We start from the raw sequence: 17953 nt of genomic DNA, 5'->3' as shown, positions 1-17953 counted from the left end.
AAGAATTTTTCTGGTAAATAGGCAATGGGGAGTACGCCAGGTGATGTATGGAATTATTGAATGTGGTACACCTGAAACTACTATAACACTGTATGTTAACTGGAATTAAAAATATAAAAGAAAAAAGCTGCACCCCAGGCAGGGGATTTTAATTTTTTGAGGGGGAGAGGGTTCATGGTTACCTTTGAAGTTGTGGGCAGAGTTAAAGCTTTAGCAAAATCAAGAATTTATTTCTCCAGAAAAATGTGCATTCACAGGAACTACATTTTGCATGTGATTTCAAATTATTGCACCTTAAATTGGAAGAAGCATAACAATGGGACTTTAACTATGAATTCATGTTTTAAATTTCGTGACGCACAGAAAAAAACATTGCAGGAAAGTTTGTTCATCTTGAGAGTTTCAGATATTTCAGGAGTCAGAAGTAATGTTAAATATTGGGCTTGATCTTTCTGTCTTCATCTTCTGATAGAGGAGCTAACAAGTGGTTGTCTAAAAGAAATGGAGGAACCAAGGGTTCATGTTTATCATGTTACCTAGATACACAGCTCCTTGGAGAATTAAAATTGTATAACCACAGATGTAAAGGTAAAGAAAGGAGCAAGTTTTCATCTAACTGTGATTTCTTTTTTCACACCTCCTTAGCCATTCCGGATGAATCCACCAAAGGAATAGCAAGTTTAGTTGCAAAACAGAGGAGCAACCATAAGGTTCGAAATTCCATGCCAAGGGGAAGGGCCAGTGTTTGCTCTGGGCCGAGCTCCCGTCGGCGAGTACCTTACCGGGGAAGGGTGCCTCCTATTCTTCCAGCTGTTGTGAAGAGTGAGTTGAAAGACCTGTTGGCGTTATCTCCCGTTCTCCTTTCTGATTTTGAAAAGGCATTTTCCAGGCGATTTGGACGTTCATTCCAGTATGTACAGTATGGATTCCTCTCTATGTTCGAAGTACTTAATGCTGCTTCAGATGTCATTTCAGTAGAGCAGACCAGAGCAGGTTCTTTGTTGATGCTAAGGAAGAGCGTAACAGAGGAAAAGCAGAGAGGATGGCCAGCAGGTAAGCATGTTAGCATTAGTACTTAGTAACTTAGTAACTTAGTACTTAGTAATTGTGGATTAGCAAATTTTGGAGCAGTCATGGTAGATAGAGAGGTAGGTAATGCCTAAGCTCCCAGAGTTTGTCAAAGTTGCATCTTGGCTCTGCCACTTGCTGGTTGAGTGATCTCACTCCAGTTACTTAAAACATCTGAGCCTTAGTTTCCTCATCTCTAGAATAGGAATAATCATACTTGCCTCTTGGAGTAGTGCTGAGGATGAAACGAGATGAGGTCTGAAAAGTGCCTGGCATTTATAAGGGTGTAATAAGTGGTAGCTATTATAAAAATACAAGATCTGCTTTCTCTGGAACACTGTAAGCGAACATTAGTTGCGTGTGTTCACGTAAGGAAGATAGGGAAGATGAAAAGTTTAAAACTAATACTAGTTAGTAACATTTGCCATCTGAGTTTTGCTGGCACTGATGTTTGGTATCCTAGCAGGCGCTGCAATAATTTATGTAGTGTAATGATAACCACTTACATAGCGTTTTACCTTGGATTCTCCTAGCCACACCGTAGGGCAAATGACCCAGTCTTAGGGATAAGGAAAACAAAGCTCAGGATATGTAAATGACTTTTGCAAAGTTACATAGCTAGAAAGGTGTTATAGCCAGGGTTAGAAACGCAGCTGTTAATACTGTTTAGCCAGTGCTGTTCTTACCCAGTCATTGTCCCTCTTGTTTTTGTTTTATGTTTATACACACACACTACTGTATACCTATATAGTAGTTGAGTTGACACACAGTGTTACATTAGTTTCAGGTGTGCAGCACAGTGATTTGACTACCTTGTGCTGTGCTCCCCACAGTGTAGTTACCATGTTGCATACAATGTTGTTACAGTACCATGGGTTGTATGCTGTACCTTTCGTCCCCGAATCACTGTCCCTCTTAAAGTCTCAGAAGACCAATGTGATCATTTGTATAGTGCGTCACTAGACCCTTGACGATACAGAATCTATACACTGAGCCTATTTTGGGAATCTCTACGCCTATTTCAGTGATTTTTCTTTTTCTCTAAAATCTGTATTTAGATTAATATAGGTGAAACCATGAGAATGTCCCCAGTTTAGAAACCAATACTTAAACTGTGGTAGGAAATGTAATTTGATACAGATATCCTAGGGGGTTTACAAGCTCTGGTCAGGGAAGACTATAGGGGCCAGTGTGTGTTTTGAATCTTACCCTCAACCATCAGCAGTATCAGTATTCTTGAGTTACTTGAACTTGGGGAGACAAACCTATGCTATTAAAGTTGTAAGAGGTTGATAGTGTATAAAGCAGCTTGCCAACTTATTGAATGGGGGGAGTGATATTCCTTCCCAGTGATTGGATCGTTCATGTTTCTCATCTGTGACCCTTCTTCCTATCATCAGGGTATCTTGGAAACAATTTGTGTGTGTTGGGGGGGGGGGCTTGATCTTATGGTAAAGAAAGAGACCACAGTGAGGTCTAGTGATTGGTCATTCATGTTGTACATCAGCATATATCTTGCCAGTGGTATTTTCCTCCCTACAAATCTTGAAGAAAAAAATCTGTACTCTAGAATAATATCCTTTATTCTATAGTTTTTTATCCCCCTTTCCTGCTCCCATACTACTAGGTGATTATTCAGTTTGAGAGGCATAGTTTTAAGCAGACTTCTTAGTTGGAGACTTTTTGGCCTCCTAAACGTTTTTAGGTTTTTACCTATTGAAATCTGCCTTTCTGTAATTATATTCAGGTGATCTTAAATGGAGTTTTTAGATCCAACCTTTTCAGTAACACATGTATGATCCCTTGGTTTTCTTTTATAGATGACTAATCTTTTCCATTGTATGTAAATTTTATTTGGCAATATGAAAATGTAAGCTTACTTTCCATAATTGTTATTTCTAAGTTGAGAACAGTTAGGTCACAGTAGCCTCTATATAGAATCACCAGAAAATAAAGTAGAAATTGTTAGTGACAACTTTTCTCCGCTCTTCTTTTATTCACAAAAGGAGGTAAAATGTTTACCCAGCCTTTTAGAATGAAACAACAAAGGTCCTACCCTACAGTCTCCCCAGTCACAAAGGCACGCTTTTCGCAACCCACTTCAAACTTGGAACCACCGAAGCAAATACTGAACGTGGAAAATACTTTTAAGTCAAATGTGGTAGAGACTTCAAGGCTGAATCACGCTGAAAAATTAAACCAGGTGAGATATAGGAGTTTGGAGGTATAAACCAAAAATGTGTTTAAATTCAGTGGTTAATACTTAGACGGAGAAGCTTAATTTCAGATTTAACTTGAGCATTTTCTATGGTCGTGTGGATTATTAGCTAGTAAGAGGTGGCAGTGAGAAAAGAATAAAATTGTATCAACTCCCATGGTTTCTGTTACAGGCTTCCCCCACTATTGGAAAGTAGGGTGTTCCTATGAAACCTTTTGAAAGTTGAAACCGTGTAAAGCAAAGAAACAATTGCCATTAATTTATATAGAAAAAATTTTGAGCCTTCTTAGACCCCAAAAATAACCTCTCTTAGACTTTTCTGATACCTAATGATACATCTAGCCAATGGATTTTCTACCTTAGGACACATCTTGCTAATGGATGCACAAAATAAATGGGGGTAAAGCACAATTCAAAGCTATGGTGGTTTGATGCTGAATGTAGTTCTTGGGGAAGGAGGCTGGTGATGCCACTCTGGCTGCTCGGCGTGCGCTGCCCCTATAACCGCTCACTGCAAAACGATTGCTGGATGCTCTTTTTGCTTTTGGCCTTTATTGATAAAAGTGAAAATCCTCTTTCGATTTCTTTGGGTTAGCAAAAATGAGAACAGACCCTAGATTTTTCATAAAAGTGAAAGGGCATAGCATGAACTTTTGAAAAGTGAGGGACACCTGTACTTTGTGCAGCTGTCTCTAGTTCCAGCTTCTCACCAAAGTCCTAGAAGTATATTTGCAGCTTCCCTCATGAATATCTTCACCTGAATGGCTGGCCCTGAGCACTACAGTCCTGGTACTTTTCTGACTGTGTGTATGCTGAAGGAGTTTTGAACAAAAGCTACTAGAATATAACCAACAAAAACCCTGGTTAAATTAGCAAGATGACAACTTTCATAGAGCTTAGAAGAAGCACATGGAAATTAAATTCAAGATATAAAAGTGCCTTACCTCTATAACTTAAAAAATACTAGCTTTAGTAGCATAACTTACATATAGTTTATCCATTTAAAATGTACAGTTTGAATTTTGACAAATGTTCCTCATTGCATAATCATCAAAATCAAGAGGCCAAACACTTCCATCATTCTCAAAAATTTCCATTATGCTGCTTTGTAGTTGATCTCTTTCCCCAGCTGTAGACACTACATAAATATTGCTTTCTGTAAGTTTGACTTTTCAAGAATTTCACATAAATGGAATTAAATAACATCTAGCGTTTGTGTCTAGCTTCTTTAACTTACCATGGTGCTTTCGAGATTCATCAGTATCAGTAGTTTGTTACTTTTTCTTGTTGCGTACCGTTCCACTATATTGATCTATCTCAATTTGTTATCCATTCCCATCAGGTGACATCTGGGTTCTTTCCTGTGTGGGGTATTTATATAAATAAAGCTGCTATGAACATTTGCATACACTTTGATCGTGGACTTCTCTTGAGTGAATACCTAGGAGTAGGATTGTTGGGTCGTTCAGTAAGGGCATGTTTAACTTTATAAGAGATTGTCAGACTCTTCTAAAGTGGCTGTATGATTTCACATTACTGTAAACTACATATGAGAGTTCTAGCTGCATCTTTGTTAATGTTTGGTATTGTCCACTTAAAAAAATTACTATTCATGGGGCGCCTGGGTGACTCAGTTGGTTAAGCATCCAAGTTTGGCTTGGGTCATGATCTCATGGTTCATGGATTTGAGCCACGCGTTGGTGTGGTGACACCTGTGCTGACAGCTCAGGGCCTGGAGCCTCCTTCCGATTCTGTGTCTCCCTCTCTCTGCCCATCCCCGACTCGTGCTCTGTCTCTCTTTGAAAAATGAATAAACATTAATTTTTTTTTAAATTTTTTTTTTTTTAACGTTTATTTATTTTTGAGACAGAGAGAGACAGAGCATGAACAGGGGAGGGGCAGAGAGAGAGGGAGACACAGAATCGGAAACAGGCTCCAGGCTCTGAGCCATCAGCCCAGAGCCCGACGCGGGGCTCGAACTCACGGACCGCGAGATCGTGACCTGGCTGAAGTCGGACGCTCAACCGACTGCGCCACCCAGGCGCCCCTTAATTTTTTTTTTAATTATGGGTGTGTAGTGGTATTTCATTATGGTGTTGAAATTTCTCTAATGATGAATAATGTTGGGCATCTTTTCATATGCATATTTTCCATTTGTAAATTTTCCTTAAGGTGTCTCCTTGCATCCTTTGCTTGTTCTTAAAAATTGACTTTTGTATTGAGTTGGAAGAATTATTTATATATGAATGGGTACAAGTCCTTTACCAGAGACATGTTTTGCAAATACTTTCTCCTGGTATATGCTTATCTCATTTCCTTAGTTCTGCCTTTTGTGAAGCAGAAGCCTTTAATTTTGATGAAATCTAATTTATTTATATTTTTCTTTTGATTCTTGCCTAACTAATCTTTGTTGAATCCAAAGTCACAAAAATGTTGTATGTTTTCTTCTAGAAGTTTTATGATTTTAGTTCTTAGGTCTATTACTGATTTCAAGTTAATTCTTTTTTTTTTTTTTTTCCAACGTTTATTTATTTTTGGGACAGAGAGAGACAGAGCATGAATGGGGGAGGGGCAGAGAGAGAGGGAGACACAGAATCGGAAACAGGCTTCAGGCTCTGAGCCATCAGCCCAGAGCCTGACGCGGGGCTCGAACTCACGGACCGCGAGATCGTGACCTGGCTGAAGTCGGACGCTCAACCGACTGCGCCACCCAGGCGCCCCTCAAGTTAATTCTTATATAAGGTACCAGTATGGACCAGAGTTTTTTGCAATGGATTGCTAATTCCTCTAGCACTATTTTTTTGAAAAATACTCTTTTCCTTGCTGAACTACCTTATTACTTTGGCACCTCTGTGAAATCTGTTGACCACTTGTATGTGTAGGTTCTGTTTTTAGGACTGTCCATTCTGGTCCATTGATCTACAGGTTCTTTTGCCAGTACCCTTCTCTCTTAATATAGCTTTATAATATCTTTCTTTTTATTTTTTTTAATGTTTATTTATTTTTGAGAGAGAGAGAGAGACAGCAAGCGGGGGGAGAGTAGAGAGAGAGGGAAAAACAGAATCAGAAATAGGTTCCAGGTTCCGAGCTGTCAGCACAGAGCCTGACACGAGGCTTGAACTCATGAACCACGAGATCATGACCCGAGCCCAAGTCCGTCGCTAACCCAGTGACTGAGCCACCCAGGTGCCCTTTAACATCTTGAAATTATGTAGTTAAGTCCTACAGCTTTATTCTTTTTCAAATTGCTTTGGCTACTCTAGGTTCTTTGCATTTTCATATAAACCTAATTTGATATAAATCAGCTTGTCAATTTCTACCAAAAATAAATATGCTTCTTGTGATTTTGATTAGAATGAAACAAGGGATCTAGAGGTAAGTTTGGGGATAAATGACATCCTGACAGTATTGAATCTGCTGATCCATGAGCATAGTATAATTTCTCCACTTCAGTCTTTAAATTTTTAGTACTCTTTTATAGTTTTAAGTACTCAAGGCCTACATATGTTTTGCTAAATTTTACCCCCCCCCACCACCTTTTTTCATACTTTGGATATTATAAAGGGTATTTTCAGTTTATTTTCTAGTTAATTGTTATTAGTACATAGAAATCAATTGGATTTTTGTCTATTGACCTTGCATCTTGTGACCTTGAATCAAGGTACTTGATAAACTCAATACTGTAGTTGACAGGTATTTTCAGTTTATTTTCTAGTTAATTGTTATTAGTACATAGAAATCAATTGGATTTTTTTTATATTTTGACCTTGCATCTTGTGACCTTGAATCAAGGTACTTGATAAACTCAATACTGTAGTTGACATCATTCTAGTAACTATTTCGTAGAGTTGGGATTTTCTGCATAGACCATCATACCATCTGGGAGTAGACCATTTTACTTCCTTTTCAATCTGTATGCCCCCCCCCCCTTTTTTTTTCCCCTTACGTAAGCTGGGCTCTCTGGTATAATAATGCATAGAAATGCTGAGCCTGGAAATTCTTGTCTTGTTCCTGACTATAGGGGGAAAACATTCAGTCTTTCATCATTAACTATGGTGTTAACTCTAGCATTTTTATAAATGCTGTATACCAGGTTGAGAAAATTCTCTTCTGTTCCTAGATTCTGAGAATTTTTTCCATGAATGTGTGTTGAAATTTTCTCCATCCTTTGAGAGGATTATAGGATGTGCTATTGTGATTTATTATATAAAAATTATATTCCTTTTCTCATTTCTAGCATAGAGCTCCTAAAACTCTTGGAATTTTTGAAGTGGTAAGAAATGTAAAGGTATCTTTTGTTGCTAATGAAGTGTCTTTAGAAAGGACCTAAGGATGGGGGCTGGTTGCCAGTTGGAGCAAACGATGTCATTAGAGGGTCTGAACTTTTAGTCCTACCCCAACCTCCTGAGAGAGGAAGGGGGCTACAGATAGAATCACTGGCCCCTAGTGAATGAATCAATCAGTTGTGCTGTTGTAGTAAAACCTCCATAAAACCCCAAAATACTGGATTTGGAGAGCTTTTAAGCTAGTGAACAGTAGAGTTTTGGGGGAGACTGGCATGCCTGGAGAAGGTATGGAGCTCTGTGCCTCTTCCCAGTTATCTGGCTGTATGCATCTTCTCCATCTCACTATTTCTGAGTTCTATCTTTAAAAAAATTTTTAACTGATTTTTTAAAAACAATTTAAGATACAGTTGATATATTAGTTTCAGATGTACACGATGCTTTGATATGTGTATAATGGGAAATCACAGTATGTCTACTTAACATCCATCAGCACATATAGTTAGAAATTCTTTTTGTGATGTCTTAAGATTTACTGTCTTAGCAATTTTCTGTAGTAACATATATAATACATATTATTATAATTGTATAATGTGTCATGTAGCTTTATATTTATTAATACATTATGAACTATAGTTACCATGCTGTATATTACATGCTGTACAGGACTTAATTATTTTATAACTGGAATTTTATACCTTTTGACCCTGTCCACCTATTCTACCCACTCCCAAATACCTGCTTCTGGCTATCATCCATCTGTTCTCTATATCTATGAACTCAAGTTTTTATTTATTTATTTTTATTTTGTTTTTTAGATTCTGCGTATAAGTGAGATCATACAGTTGTCTTTCTCTGACTTATTTTCCTTAGTGTGATGCCCTCAAGGTCCGTTCATATTGTCACAAATGGTAGGATTTCCTTGCTTTTTTTTTTATGGCTTAATAATATTCCTGTGTGTGTGTGTGTGTGTGTGTGTGTGTGTGTGTGTGTGTGTGTATCATACCATCTTTGTCCATTCATCCGCTGATGAATGCTTAGGTTGTTTCCATGTCTTGGCTATTGTAAATAATGCTGCAATGAACATAGGGATTCAGATATTTTTTTGAGTTAGTGTTTTTATTTCCTTTGGATAAGTACCCAGAACTGAAGTTGCTGGATCATGTGGTAGTGTAATTTTTTTGAGGAACCTCTGTAATGTTTTCCATAGTGGCTACACCAATTTACATTCCACCAACTTGCCCCAGGGTTCCTTTTTCTCCATATCCTCACCAGCACTTACTGTTTCTTGTCCTTTTGATAATAGCCATTCTAACAGGTGTGAGGTAATACTTCATTGTGGTTTTGCTTTGCATTTTTATGATGATTAGTGATGTGGAGCACGTTTTCATGTACCTGTTTGTCATCTGTATGTCTTCCTTGGAAAAATGTCTATTCAGATCCTCTGCCCATTTTAAAATTTGGTTGTTTTCTTGCTGTTGAGTTGTATAAGTTCTTTATGTATTTGGGATATTAACCCCTTATCAAATATTGGACTTAGAAATTTTTTCTCCTTTTAAGTAGGTTGCCTTTTGATTTTGTTGATGGTTTCCTTTGCTGTGTAGAAGCTTTTTTGATGTGGTCCCATTTGTTTATTTTTGCTTTTGGTACTTTTGGTGTCTAATCTAAAAAATCACTGCGCAGAATGGTATCAAGGAACTTACCATCTGTGGGTTTTTTTTTTTTAGGGTTTGTATGGTTTCACATCTTACATTCAATTTTAATCCTTTTTGAGTTTTTGTGGGTGTAGCATTATATTGTTTTATAATAAACCAGTAATAAATCAGTAAGTAAAATGTTTATGAGTTCTGTGGCTGCTTTAGCAACTCGGTTGAACCCAAGGAGGGTGTCATGGAACTTCTGATTTATAGTAACTTGATCAGAAGCACAGATAATAACCTGGACTTGGAATTGTGGTGGGGGTGGGGCACAATCTTGTTGGACTTGGCCCTTAATTTATGGAAGCTGATGTAATGCCAGGTAGATAGACATGAATTGAAGTACAAGATACCCAGCTGATGTTGGAGAATTGCTTGAGTGTGGGATAAAATCCACATACATGTAATTCGAGTCAGAATTCTATAGTGCTTTTCTTTTCTAAAGAAAAATTATTATAATTATAAAAAAATTATAATCCAAGTAATACAGGCCTCTTAAAAGGAATTGGGAAGTTTTTCTTTTATTTATTTATTTATTTGGCGTTTTTTTATTTTTTATTTTTAATATGAAATTTATTGTCAAATTGGTTTCCATACAACACCCAGTGTTCATCCCAATGGGGGGGGCGCACCCCCCCTTCCCTCCCTCCCACCCTCCCCCCCATCAACCCTCAGTTCTCAGTTTTTAAGGGTCTTTTATGTTTTGGCTCCCTCCCTTTCTAACATTTTTTTTTTTCTTCCCCTTCTCCATGGTCTTCTGTTAAGTTTCTCAGGATCCACATAAGAGTGAAAACATATGGTATCTGTTTCTCTGTATGACTTATTTCACTTAGCATAACACTTTCCAGTTCCATCCATGTTGCTACAAAGGGCCAGATTTCATTCTTTCTCATTGCCACGTAGTACTCCATTGTGTATATAAACCACAATTTCTTTATCCATTCATCAGTTGATGGACATTTAGGCTCTTTCCATAATTTGGCTATTGTTGAGAGTGCTGCTATAAACATTATTTCCTGCTTTCTCCTCTAGGGTTTTGATAGTTTCCTGTCTCACATTCAGGTCCTTTATCCATTTTGGGTTTATTTTTGTGCATGGTGTAAGAAAGTGGTCTAGTTTCATTCTTCCTGTTGCTGTCCAGTTCTCCCAGCACCATTGGTTAAAGGGACTGTCTTTTTTCCATTGGATATTCTTTCCTGCTTTGTCAAAGATTAGTTGGCCATACTTTTGTGGGTCTAATTCTGGGGTTTCTATCCTATTCCATTGGTCTATGTGTCTGTTTTTGTGCCAATACCATGCTGTCTTGATGATTACAGCTTTGTAGTAGAGGCTAAAGTCTGGGATTGTGATGCCTCCCACTTTGGTCTTCAATATTACTTTGGCTATTCAGGGTCTTTTGTGATTCCATACAAATTTTATGATTGCTTGTTCTAGCTCCGAGAAGAATGCTGGTGCAATTTTGATTGGGATTGCATTGAATGTGTAGATTGCTTTGGGTAGCATTGACATTTTGACAATATTTATTCTTCCAGTCCATGAGCACGGAATGTTTTTCCATTTCTTTATATCTTCTTCAATTTCCTTCATAAGCTTTGTATAGTTTTCAGCATATAGATCTTTTATATCTTTAGTTAGGTTTATTCCTAGGTATTTTATGCTTCTTGGTGCAATTGTGAAGGGGATCAGTTTCTTTGTCTTTCTGTTGCTTCATTATTAGTGTATAAGAAAGCAACTGATTTCTGTACATTGATTTTGTATCCTGCAACTTTCCTGAATTCATGTATCACTTCTAGCAGACTTTTGGTGGAGTCTGTTGGGTTTTCCATGTATAATATCATTTAATATTGTTATAAATCTATTCTTCTATGCTTATAAAGGAAACATATATACTTGTAGAGTTTTGAGTAGGAACAGCTAGTAAACTCCTCTATAATTTTGAAGAAATGGCAAGTTGTACTTTTATAAATAGGATCTTCAGAAAGGTAATACCTTTGTGGGTAGCTCTAGACTGAAGGTTTTCTCTGGACTGTCTTAGTCGCTAGTGCTTCCATAATAAAGTAACTTAGATCAGGTAGCTTTAAACAACAGAAATTTATTTTCTCACAGTTGTGAAGGCTGGAAGTTCCAGACTGGGGTGATAACGTAGCTGCGTTCTGCTGAGAGTTCTCTTGCTGGCTTGCCCCTTCTCGCAGTGTGCTCACATGGCCTTTCCTCAGTGTGTGCACATGGAGGAGACCAAGCTCTCTGGTTTCTCTTTTTGTAGGGGTGCTAATCCCATCACGAAGGCTTCACCCTCATACCTCACCACAAAAAAAAAAAAAAAATTACATTGGGGGTTAGGCTTTTAAAATATGAATTTTAGGAAACATAATACCTATCCTAACAAAGCAAAACTCAGAATGATTGAGTCCAAATAAATTAACTGTGTGAAGCTCCACAATGAATAAGTTTGTTTTGGCTTTTCCAATGTTTGAAGTTATTTCCGTTTTCCAAATTTATTGTATTGATTAAAAATTCCCGAACAAAATATTAGAGAATGATATAGCATGTTTTTTGGAGACTTTATAGAATTGGGTGGGACGACTGTGCGTTTAGCCATCAGAGCCAGGGAATAACAAATGCAAAGTCTAGGACCTTTGCTCCTGGCATGGCTCCAGGGAGAAGGGTGAGAAAGATGCACATACACTTCTATATCTTTTCTCCTTTGAGTTTCATCCTGTGTTTTGCAGCTCCAAGAATTCCTCGTAGCTGCTGTCTAATAACCACATTTCACTTCTGGGTGAAGTTTTTGCCATTGGAACTATTTAAATCTTGTTCCAAAGAGTTGGCTCTCATTCTTGAACTATGTATTTCACTTTGGTAGGAGACCATACTCTACATAATTACCAGATCTTACATAATCCTATTTCTAAAAAGTACAAATTCCATTTCTTCAAAATTTTAGATCAGTTTGCTATGTGTTTTTGATCAAAACTCCACATGTATTTATGAGCATAGAAAAAGAACAGATCTATAACAAATTTAAATTATGAATTTACAGACTTTTTGATCATCTGTATTTCACATATTTCCAGTGAGCACGTTATTTTGTAATAAGGAAAACATGTTATTAAAAAGAAGAAAAATAAGTTTCTCCTTTGTAAAATGAGGGTTAGTATTTTTTCACCTTTCACCTTCAAGAGAAACAGCCAGGGTGGTCACTAGTATCTACCCTTTGTCCATTGTAATGCTTTGTTTCACAAAGGAAATGGTTAGAACAGTTTAAAGCCTCTTTTGCAAGATACGAATAATCTTTTTACCACATTCTATTAAATTTCCTTTAGATTGACTGAAGGGAAGTTTGGATGGAGATGCAAATGTGAGTAGGTGAGAATGGATTAGCTGTATTTTCTAGTGAATGAAGCTTTGTGTAGTCCTACATCACAGGTAACCATAGTGTTACTGTTATTGTGAATAGGTCATGGCCTGTAACAATGGCCAGGGTTGGTCCGGGAACAGGGATCTGACATTTCTAGGTTGTCTAGCTTTAAGAGTACCCCATCCCACCCTACCCCACCCTACCCCATCTTACATAGTGGAAAACTTCATTGTAACATTCAGCATGAGGTTTAAAGTAGGTAAACCTGGAATTATAAAAAAGATCTCGCCTTAAACGAATTAAAAATCAGGGCTGGGTGTTAGTTTGCACCTAACTTTTAATTTGCAACCAAACAATTTGGTAGTTTCTGTGTGAATAAGGAGGTGTGCTTGGTTATTGCATATAAGAAAGGATACTTCTTTTATCTCACTTGGTGACCTGGCTCAACTATCCTGTAAGAGTATCTTCCCTCAACAAGCAGCTGGATACGCTAAACAGTTCCTGTCTGCAGGAGCCGTTCCTGGCTTCATTAATGCAGTTCTCCGGAAGTTGTGTTCTCTGGCCAACTCAAAGTAGCTGTTCACTATCTCGTTTTCTTGTTAGTTTGGGTGAAGTTTTTAGTATGGCAAGTCACATTCCGTGCTGCCTGGCTTTTAGTCAGATGAGGTATCTGGCAAATATTTAAGCAGTTGAAAGCTTTGCTTCCGTGTGTGTATTGGTGCCAGTTTTGTGATCTTTATCAGAAATGTGTTCATGTTGTACCATATGGCCAAAGGGCTGGAGTATATTCCTCTAAGATGTCACTTCTGTACCTTCCTTCTTTTCAAAATGCTTCCACCCTCATGTTTCTAAATAGCACCCAGGTGTCTGTTTTTAAAACCTTTTTTTTCTTATTACAAAAGTAATATAGATTGATTATAGAAAACTTGAAATACAAGAAGGCACAGAAGAAAATAAAAATCACCTGTACTTTTATCATCCAGAAAAGCTGATTTTTTAATTTAAATTCCAGTTCGCTAACATAGTGTAATTAGTTTCAGGTGTTTAATACAGTGATTCAGCCCTTCATACAACACCTGGTGCTCATTGCAAGTGCCCTCCTTAATCCCTATCACCTATTGACCCCTTCGCCTCTCTAGCCATCATCTGGTTCTCTGCAGTTAAAGGTCTGTTTCTTGGTGTGCCTCTTTTCCCCCCTCTTTGCTTGTTTGTTTTGTTTCTTCAAGTTCACATATGAGTGGAATCATATGGTATTTTTCTTGCCCTGACTTATTTCAAAAAGGATACCTACACTCAGATGTTTATAATATCATTATCTACAATAGCCAAATTATGGAAATAGCCTGTGTCCATTGACTGATGAATGGATAAGGAAGATGTGGTATATACATACACTGGAATATTATTCAACCATAAAAAAGAATGAAATCTTGCCATTTCCAGTGATGTACATAGAGCTAGAGAGTATTATGCTAAGTGACTTTTTCTTTTTTTAAATAGAATCATTCTGGTCCAGGTTTGTGACCTGCTTTTTTAAGTCATAACTGTGAATTGTGAACATCCCACACTGTTAAATATTGTAATGCAACATAATTAAAAAAATTTTTTTAGTGTCTATTTTTGAGAGAGAGAGAGAGACAGAGAGAGACAGAGCATGAGCAGGGGAGGGACAGAGAAAGAGGGAGACACAACTCGAAGCAGACTCCAGGCTCTGAGCTGTCAGCACAGAGCTCAACGTGGGGCTCAAACTGAGGAACCGTGAGATCATGACCTGAGCCGAAGGTGGACACTTAACCGACTGAACCACCCAGGTGCCCCACCAATACAATTTTTAATGGGAGTAGGATGCACCATAATTTGTTTAACTTGTAACTTTTGTTAGGCACTAAGGCTGTTTCTAGTGTTTGCTATTAAAAATAGCCTTGTGGGGGCACCTCGCTGGTTCAGTCGGTAGAGTGTGTGAGTCTTAATCTCAGGGTCATGAGTTTAAGCTCCACGTTGGGCATGGAGCCTAGTTAAAAAAATAAAAATAGCCTTGTGATGAAAATCGTGTTCAAATTTGCATATATCCGCTACTCCACAGAATAAATTTCTAGAGCAACAGTCACTGCATCAAAAGGAGTGTGTATTTTTATATAGTTAAGTTGTCCTCGTAAAAGTTTCAGGTAGCACCGAGATAAGGTGCGTAAGGAATGTGCTTCTTGTACCTTTGATGATACTCAGTATAAATGATCTCTCCCTCGCCACCAACCCAGTATGTTCGGTCTCCCAGTGCTTTTCTAATGCCTTCTGGCATATTATCCTTTCATAACACTCTGTGGATCTTTTCATGATATTTTTTATAATTGCAATTATATTTATGATTGTTTCATGTCTGTCTCTCCACACCAGACTGCAAGTTGCAGGAGGGCAGTGACCATATCTAGTTTATTGACCCCTACAGTGTGCAGCACATAGTATGTGTTCAGTACATTTTTGTTGAATGAATGGGCATTATTATAAAATTAATTTTCCAATATGATAGGTAACTATATTGGACTATTGTCTTTTTATGAGCTTGATGCTTTTATTGCTTAATATTTATCAGTTGCCTATTTACGTCTTTATCCTTTTTTCTGAGGAGTCCATCTTTTTGATTCAAAGTTCTTCTCTGCCTCTTCTCTGTTCCTAGAGGCTCCTCTCTGAATATGGTATTTTTTCGCATCACTTTCCATCTTTATGCTCTGATAATGTTTTGTTCACTTGATTTATTCATTCTTTTTGTTTGGTATTTAGGCATCTGGGACTGGAGGATTATTGAAATCAGAGGCCCCTCTTGATTACTTTCCTTATGTCAGTCACTCATTACCTTCCTTTCTTACCCCTGCCCCCGGCCCCCATTTTAATTTCTACCCTCCAATTATAGATATCCCCAAGATTAACTGGACTTTAAAAAATCTCCCCACCCCATTCAGTTTAAAGTTAGCTTAATATAGTGGTCTAGCTTGAGGCTAAAACCCATTTTTTTACTTTTAAAAAAAAAAATAAAAAAAAAATTTTTTTAATGTTTATTCACATTTGAGAGAGAGAGAGACAGAGCACACCTGGGGTTGGGGGCAGAGAGAGGAGGAGATACAGAATCTGAAGGAGGCTCCAGGCTCTGAGCTGTCAGCACAGAGCCTGATGTGGGGCTTGAACTCACCAACCACGAGCTTATGACGTGAGCCAAAGTCAGACATTTAAACAACTGAGCCACCCAGGCGCCCTGAAGAAAAAAATTTTTTTAATGTTTATTTTTGAGAGAGAGAGAGGGAAGGGCAGAGAGAGAGGGAGATACAGAATCCAAAAGCAGGCTCCAGGCTCCAAGCTGTCGATACAGAGCCTGATGTGGGGCTCAAACTCAGGAACTGTGAGATCATGACCTGAGCTGAAGTCAAGACACTTAACCGACTGAGCCACCCAGGCGCCTCTGTCGTGTTTTTTTTTTTTTTTTTTCCTTCTTGAGAAACACTCTGTTCCTAGGTAAGAGCATTGTAAACCCAGGCTTGGTAACTGTTTTCTCTAAAGGGCCACATGGTAAATATTTGAGGCGCTGTTATAACCACCCAACTCTGCCCTTGTGGTGCGAAAAGCAATCATGTGGGTAATGTGTAAATGAGTGAGTGTGGCCATGTTCCATTAAAACTTTATGAATACTGGAATTTGAATTTCATATAATTTTCATGTGTCACAAAATATTATTTTCTCCCCTAGCTGTTTAAAAATGTTGAGACAATTTTTAGCTTGTGATTTGCCTGTTACAAGCCATAGTTCAGAGGGAAAAATGACATTTGTAATCCTCATCCTGTTACCTCCCAGTTTCTCAAGCTTTTGGAATTGATTGAAAAACAGCAAAATCCTATCTCTGTGTTCCCAGGTCCTTTTTCCTTCTAAACCGTATAGTCTTTGAGGCTGTTTCCCTGGCCTCTTCCTATTCATCCCTCAGCAGTTCCCTCCTTTGCACGGTGTTCTTTCCTAATTTCCCGGATTCCATGTCCCACCTTTGTCGTGCCCCCTCTCTCTAGTCTGACTTGCTTAGTGCCCTGGTGAAGATGCCTGCCCTCAGTTTTCGTGGCCTCCCAGTTGGTCGTCCACCCTCCCAGTATCATTTTCTGCTGCTGCCAGATTAAACTTCTGATGATGCCTCTCCCCTGCTAAAAATCTCCAACATATGGATTTGTCTACATAACCCGGTGCAACTCCTTAGTTTGGCGTCTGAGGTATTCTGTAGTACTTCCTTCTCCTTTTGTCAGTGTTGTCTTCCGCTCTTTCCTTATTCCCTGCAGGCAAATTATTATTATTTTTTTCCTTTTTTCCTGTGTTCATGAAGTTCCTTATACCTTTATTGCCTTCTCTACCGCCCTTCTCTGTGGTGTTCCCCGGCTCTTCAAAAAGGAAGCCTTCGTTATATTTATAACTTAGTGTGATAATATGTCCTTGTGCAATTCTGCACCTCTTCAGTGATGCTCAGAGTCAGCCTTAGCTTATAGTGGTTTATCCATTTATCTCCTTTCCCTACTTAATTTTAAGGGGCTTGAGAAGAAGGGCACTGAGGTGACTGTGTGTGTGTGTGTGTGTGTGTCCCCTGAAACACCTAGCACAGTGATAAGAAGTTGTTGTATTGAATCTGCAAATGAGGGGAGCATGTTGGGATGTGAAGAATCCGTTACCTTTAGATGCTCTTACTGTTCACTGGGGGAGCTTTAGGGGGTTATCTCATGGCGATTCAGAAGATGTATGAAGAACATAAGCCCAAGGGCTGAGGCTTTTTGTGAAAGCTAGTGATATAATAATCTTAGGAACCTAATCCGCGCCCCCATCCCGTTTCCCTGTCAACCTTAAGAGATAGGGAAATTCATTTTTCAGATGAGGAAACCGAGACCTAAAAAGGTTACACAGTTTGTAACTAATAACAGGCCAAGTGTCAACAAGAAGAAAGATGAAAAAATGCAAAGTTTAGAAGGAAAAAGTATTAATAATGTTTGCGTCTGTGTGATAAAATTTTAGGTAATTTGTTGTTTTTCTCTTTTGTGTCTTTTCTAACATATTTTATCCACTCATTGTCTTTAAACATAACTCCATGATCTTTCATTCCACTTTAGATCTCCCTGCTGTAGCTGTTCCCTGGGTGTGGGCTGTCTGCATATGCTCCGTGCTTCTCTGACCATGCTTACCTGTGCTTCCAGCTTGCTTTTCCAAGTATTCCTGTACATCTTCTGCCTTACTGGGGCCTCTCCATGCCATTGGCTTCTCTCAGCTAAAATCCTGAGTCCCCTGTTGTCTTAACTTTGGCCTCTCCTGTTTTCCTTTA

General features: G+C 38.3%; 1 protein-coding gene across 5 annotated transcripts in view; it reads left to right on the top strand.

Moving 5' to 3' along the window:
• The window catches only part of TDRD5 (tudor domain containing 5), a 106495-nt gene that overhangs the window by 11186 nt on the left and 77356 nt on the right, over window positions 1–17953 (top strand). For all 5 annotated transcript variants that reach the window (XM_045452726.1, XM_045452725.1, XM_045452723.1 and 2 more), the window contains 2 exons: window positions 646–1053; window positions 3075–3271. In XM_045452726.1, coding sequence (XP_045308682.1) covers window positions 646–1053; window positions 3075–3271 — 605 coding nt within the window. The remainder of the gene's footprint in view (window positions 1–645; window positions 1054–3074; window positions 3272–17953) is intronic.

The sequence above is a fragment of the Leopardus geoffroyi genome, chromosome C3, assembly GCF_018350155.1.
Source record: "Leopardus geoffroyi isolate Oge1 chromosome C3, O.geoffroyi_Oge1_pat1.0, whole genome shotgun sequence".
NCBI classification, from domain to species: Eukaryota; Metazoa; Chordata; class Mammalia; order Carnivora; family Felidae; genus Leopardus; species Leopardus geoffroyi.
The sequence above is the reverse complement of the archived record's forward strand: the minus strand, read 5'-3'. Positions and strand labels throughout refer to the sequence as shown.